The 5,390-nt window shown below is 45.3% G+C and overlaps 1 protein-coding gene across 33 annotated transcripts in view; it reads left to right on the top strand.

Moving 5' to 3' along the window:
- Eif4g3 (eukaryotic translation initiation factor 4 gamma 3) overlaps positions 1 to 5,390 on the top strand; it is a 217,147-nt gene that overhangs the window by 172,246 nt on the left and 39,511 nt on the right. For all 33 annotated transcript variants that reach the window (XM_031379180.1, XM_031379179.1, XM_031379178.1 and 30 more), the window contains one exon: positions 4,972 to 5,118. In XM_031379180.1, coding sequence (XP_031235040.1) covers positions 4,972 to 5,118 — 147 coding nt within the window. The remainder of the gene's footprint in view (positions 1 to 4,971; positions 5,119 to 5,390) is intronic.

Genomic DNA, 5,390 nt, shown 5'->3' on the forward strand with positions numbered 1-5,390 from the left:
AGTTAGTAATGTGGGACTAGATCACAGGCAGCCATTTCACCTCTGAGTGAGGGTTAAGTTAGTAATGTAGGACTAGATCACAGGCAGCCGTTTTACCCCTGAGTGAGGATTAAGTTAGTAATGTGGGACTAGATCACAGGCAGCCGTTTTACCCCTGAGTGAGGGTTAAATTAGTAATGTGGGACTAGATCACAGGCAGCCGTTTTACCCCTGAGTGAGGGTTAAGTTAGTAATGTGGGACTAGATCACAGGTAGCCATTTTACCCCTGAGTGAGGATTAAGTTAGTAATGTGGGACTAGATCAACCTGGAGAACACTGAGTGAGGGTTAAGTTAGTTATGTGGGACTAGGTCACAGGCAGCCGTTTTACTGTGGAGAGTCATCTTATAGAAGTAGAGCAGGTACTAACTTTAACATAAACTAAATTTAAAATTAAATTAACTGTTCTAATTCTGGCCTCTGAAACTGAAAAGATAGTTGTCTTATCATCAGAAATGTTCAAAATCTAATTGTTTCCTCTCTTGCTAGACATAGTAAGTCACACCTTCACTTAGCACTAAGTCCTAGCACTTAGGAGCATGATCTTTGAGCATTCAGACCTGCCTAGGATCTCTTTTTTTTGTTGTTGTTGCTGTTTTTGTTTTTGTTTTTTCAAGACAGGGTTTCTCTGTGTATCCCTGGCTGTCCTGGAACTCACTCTGTAGACCAGGCTGGCCTCGAACTCAGAAATCTGCCTACCTCTGCCTCCTAAGTGCTGGGATTAAAGGCGTGAGCCACCACTGCCCGGCCCTGCCTAGGATCTCAGCATCAACTAAAAGCATCTAAACCAATAAGCATTGATTTAACCCATAGCATATATATGAACATACATGCACATCAATAAGATTAAATCTTATTTAAAACAAGAAAAACAAATGAATACAATGTTACAGCATTGCATGTATAACATTCCTGCTTACACACTCATCCACCTGCTGAAGAAATTTGTAGGAAGGGAAATAGGAAGAGAGAACGTGAGGCAGGCTGGCGCTGGCTCAGCACCTCTACCAGCAGCAGCTCTCTGAGCCTCGCACTGCTCATTGCTACTACATCACTGAGTACCTGTGTGTGGCAAACACAGTCATGTACATGTACAATGTACATGAAGGCAGAGAGGGTGTCAGATTCCCAGTAGTTACAGGCAGTTGTGAATGGCCTGACTTGGGTGCTGGGAACTTAATGCTAGTTCTCTGGCAAAGCAGCAGGTGCTCCCCGAGTCGGCAAGCATTCTTCTTTGTTGATTGACAGGACCTTAGCTCTAACCCTGGACTGGATCAGTCGTCTCCCCAGGGCCTCTCCCTCCTTGCCAGCTGTCAGCATCTGGAGATACTCTTAGTTATTGATGGCTTCTTTGGGTTGAAGAGCTGCTGCACACTGCTCAAGGAGAGAACAGTCTCTGACAACAGTTTTCTAGCCTAAACTGACAGTGTTCAAGAACCCCTAGCTGGGTAGTGTTGTCAAAGAATATGTATTCTCATTATTTACAATTATTTTTCTCAGTCTCAGTGCTTTGCACATAGATTTTATGCTTTATGCCGCACACCCACTTACTCTCTTCCATTGTTGTGTTTTTTATGCAAGATAAGAAACCCAGGGCCTTGCACATGCTAAGCAAGCTATGTTATCAGTGATCTATCCAAGCCTTCCTTTATCTCCATATGAACCCTTCTAGGTGACTTGAGCCCCCCTGGCATGTAAAAGTGAGTGAGTGAGTGAGTGAGTGAGTGAGTGAGTGAGTGAGTGAGTGAATGAATAAATGAAATACATTCTCATGTTTTTGCATTGCTTAGGTAAAGTCTAAAGAATAAAACAGAGTCCCTTCTTTTCTCACATTGTTAGATACATTGAGGAAATTGATATTGTTGACTTTTTAACAAGCACATAGTGCCTTTCCCTACCACCTTGTACTCAGGCAAACCATATACAACTTCAGGGGATCCTAAGAGAGAAAGACGTGCTTCTGATAGTGTAGCTTCTCCCAGTTCAATAAGAAGTGACTAAAAAAAACCATAGAGACTCAGCCACCTGGAAGGTGCACAGCTGAGATACAACACCTCAGTACCTCACGAGAACTGTCCTCTAGGCAGCTGTACCTACTGATAGTGCCATTTTCGGGCTGGCTTATTATCAGTCGTATCATTGCAAAGTTGCTGCCAGCAAGGCCCGGTCCCAGCAGAGGACAATAGATTAACCAGGCACTACAGCTCATTCCTGTATGCCTAACACTCAGGAGGAGCACGGAAAGTTCAAGGCCGGCCTGGGCTAAGAGCTTTATATAGCAGACCCCATTCACAAATGATAAAATATAAATAAATGTTTAATTAAAATGAATAAGCTAATTTTGTGACCTTAAGTTGCCATATTTTGTTCTAATTAATTACCGTGAAAATGAAAATCCCCATTTCAGAATGCCTCTGAATTACATGCTGCTCAAGTCTTCATGTCTCAAATGCTGCTTTGTGTCTGAGAGAATGAATGCCTGAATACAAAAGTGTGCTGGCCAGTTTTATGCCAACATCACACAAGCTGGAGTCATCCGGGAGGAGGGAGCCTCAGTTGAGAAAATGCCTTCATAAGATTAGGCTGTAGGCAAGACTGACTGTAAGGCATTTTCTTAATTAGTGTGGGAGGACCCAGCCCATTGTAAGTAGGGCCATCCCTGGGCTGGTGGCCCTGGGTTCTGTAAGAAAGCAGGCTGAGCAAGCAGTGGGGAGCAAGCCAGTGAGCAGCACCCCTCCAAGGCTTTCAGGTTTCTGCTTGAATTTCTGCCCTCACTGCTTTTAACTGTGAATGAAATAAAGCCTTTCTGTCCTAAAGTGCTTTTGGCCATGGTTTTTATCCCTAACTAATATTAACCCTAACTAAGACAAAAGGTAAAGAATTTGAGCAGGTGGTGTGAAGCAGGCCTGTAATTCCAACGGCAATATGAGAAGGAAGGCCAAGGTCCCCAGCTATATAGCTTGGAATACTTGGGAATACCTGTCTCAAAAAGGAGACAGGTATTATCAGGTTTTATCAGGAGGATAAAACAAAAACTTGAAAACCTCTTTCCACGTCCCATGGGAAGTCCCCTGTGTCTTGTCTGTGAGGCAGGAGCATGAGTCTGAGGCATCATGAAGGAAGCTCCGAGGAGGTTGAGGCATCTGGGACAGGTGTGGGGAAGTGAGAGAGTGATGAGAGTGATGGGCTGCAAGTGGTCAGGCTCCGCCATGATGGCTGGAAAGAAAGCAGGCATGGGGCCACACACCTGTGATCCCAGCTCTGGGGAAGATGACCAGATGCTCAGGAGTTGGGGCCAATCTGGTCTAACAGATCAAACATCCGCCTCGGATAGCAGAATGTGGCTGGAGTGAACTGGGTGAGGAAGCATGTGTCGCTTGCACAGTGCACGAAGCAGCATCCAGCTTTTGAAAATGAGTGCTCCATTTAGAGTTTTGCAGGCATCCTTCTGTGTGTGTCTCTGGGTGACTCCAGTAAAGATGTCTTTTCTTGCTTCTGTGCACAGTATACATAGCCTGTTCTATACACTGGCCATGGAGAGAAGATAGTAGTAGTTGAAGGAGCTACATTTGAACAATCGCTTTGCTGGGATTGAGGCCTGTGCCAATTAACATGTGCTATCCTTGGTGGCTGGCTCTGGGCTCTGGTGTGACATAGGGTGGCCCTGTCTGCACTGTGATGGCATTGCTGTTCTTTTCGTGGGCTGACATCAGGGTAGCTTTTCTGCATTTTTTTTTTTTTTCTAAACTGTAGGTCCTGATTTTCCCTGCTTCCTCAGCTCCTGTTGGCTGCTGTGTGCTGGCCTCTGGGCTGGGTAGAAGCCACAGTAGCTGATCTTTGCTGCATCATAGGGGCACACTATTGGGTGCTCCACACTACCACCTGTCTGTCTGCTACTTTCTCCAGCCCTTCAGTTTTGATCAGGTGTCCACATCCATTTAGTTGATTAGATTAATTCTCTCAATTAGTCTTGATAGCATATCTGATCCCAGCACATGGGAGACCGGGTTAGAGACAGGAGGATCAGGAGTTCAGATCATCCTTTATAGTGAAGTCAAGGCCAACCGGAGCTGCTGAAGCTTCTATCTCAAAAATAAATCGGGCTGGTAAGATAGCTCAGAGGTTGAACGCACTGACTGTGCTTCCAGGTGTCCTGAGTTCAAATTCCCAGCACCCACATGTTTGCTCCCAGCCATCTGTAGTGGGATCTTGGCTCCCTCTTCTGGTGTGTAGTCAGAACCCTGTGCATAATAAATAAACCAATCATTCATTCAAACAGCATGAAATGCTTCATCCCTGATTCCTTCAAACCAAGTAACCCAGCAGTGAGGAGCCAGAGGCAATAGAACTCCAAATTTGAGGCCAACTTGACTTCTATAATGAGACCCAGGCCTGCCTAGACAGTATATTAATTTGAAAAGTGTTGGCTCCTCTTTCTGAGTCCAGAAAAGCCCCTTTTCCATGTGATACAGTAACTGAGTAGGAGAATTTCCTGTTTTCTTAGAACGGAGGCTACATTCTGCTGTCAGAATCCAAGGGAGGGTGAGATGGCTCAGTGGTTAGAGGTGGCTTGCTGCACAACCTTGATGACCTGAGACTGATCCCCATACCCCGAGTAGAAAGCGAGAATCCTCCATGGGTGCACCAAGTGTGTGTGCACACACGCCCCTCATATAAATACAGTAATAATAATAAGGTTTGACCAAAGGGGTGACCTTCCACAGTTGGAAAGTGTGGTCTGTGGAATTCCCCACGTGCTGAGAGCAGAGTCCACCGAAGACAGGAGGCATGGTATCTTTTCTGTGTGAGAGACAAGACAACTTTCTGTTGCACTGTGTAAAAGACTAGGGTTATATTTTTTAGAATGTTTACTTGTGTGTCTGTCTGCATTAAGTAATCTGGCTGCCTTTGTACTTTGTTCTCTGAATGCAGCTGAAGGTGCCCATGGCAGACAAGCCTGGCAACACAGTGAATTTCCGGAAGCTACTGCTTAACCGCTGCCAGAAGGAGTTTGAAAAAGATAAGGCAGATGATGACGTCTTTGAGAAGAAGCAGAAAGAACTGGAAGCTGCCAGTGCTGTAAGAACTTCTTGACATGAAGTACTGTCAGAGTTGTCATACAGCTAGCTATGGCACCTGCAAAGGGACGTAGTGTGTTTGCCTAGCACGTGTGCCTGCTCTGTGTGCATGCGTGTAGAGGTGTATTGTATTGGCATCATTGGAAATGCTTCAGTCCTATGTTAGAGGCGTTCATCCCCGCAGCAAACGCCAGTCTAACACTGGGCTTCAGAGAGGGTGCTAGGTTCACAAATCTGGGAGGATGCACACTTTGGTGTGTAGGTCTTTTTTTT

The sequence above is a fragment of the Mastomys coucha genome, unplaced genomic scaffold, assembly GCF_008632895.1.
Source record: "Mastomys coucha isolate ucsf_1 unplaced genomic scaffold, UCSF_Mcou_1 pScaffold18, whole genome shotgun sequence".
Taxonomy (NCBI): domain Eukaryota; kingdom Metazoa; phylum Chordata; class Mammalia; order Rodentia; family Muridae; genus Mastomys; species Mastomys coucha.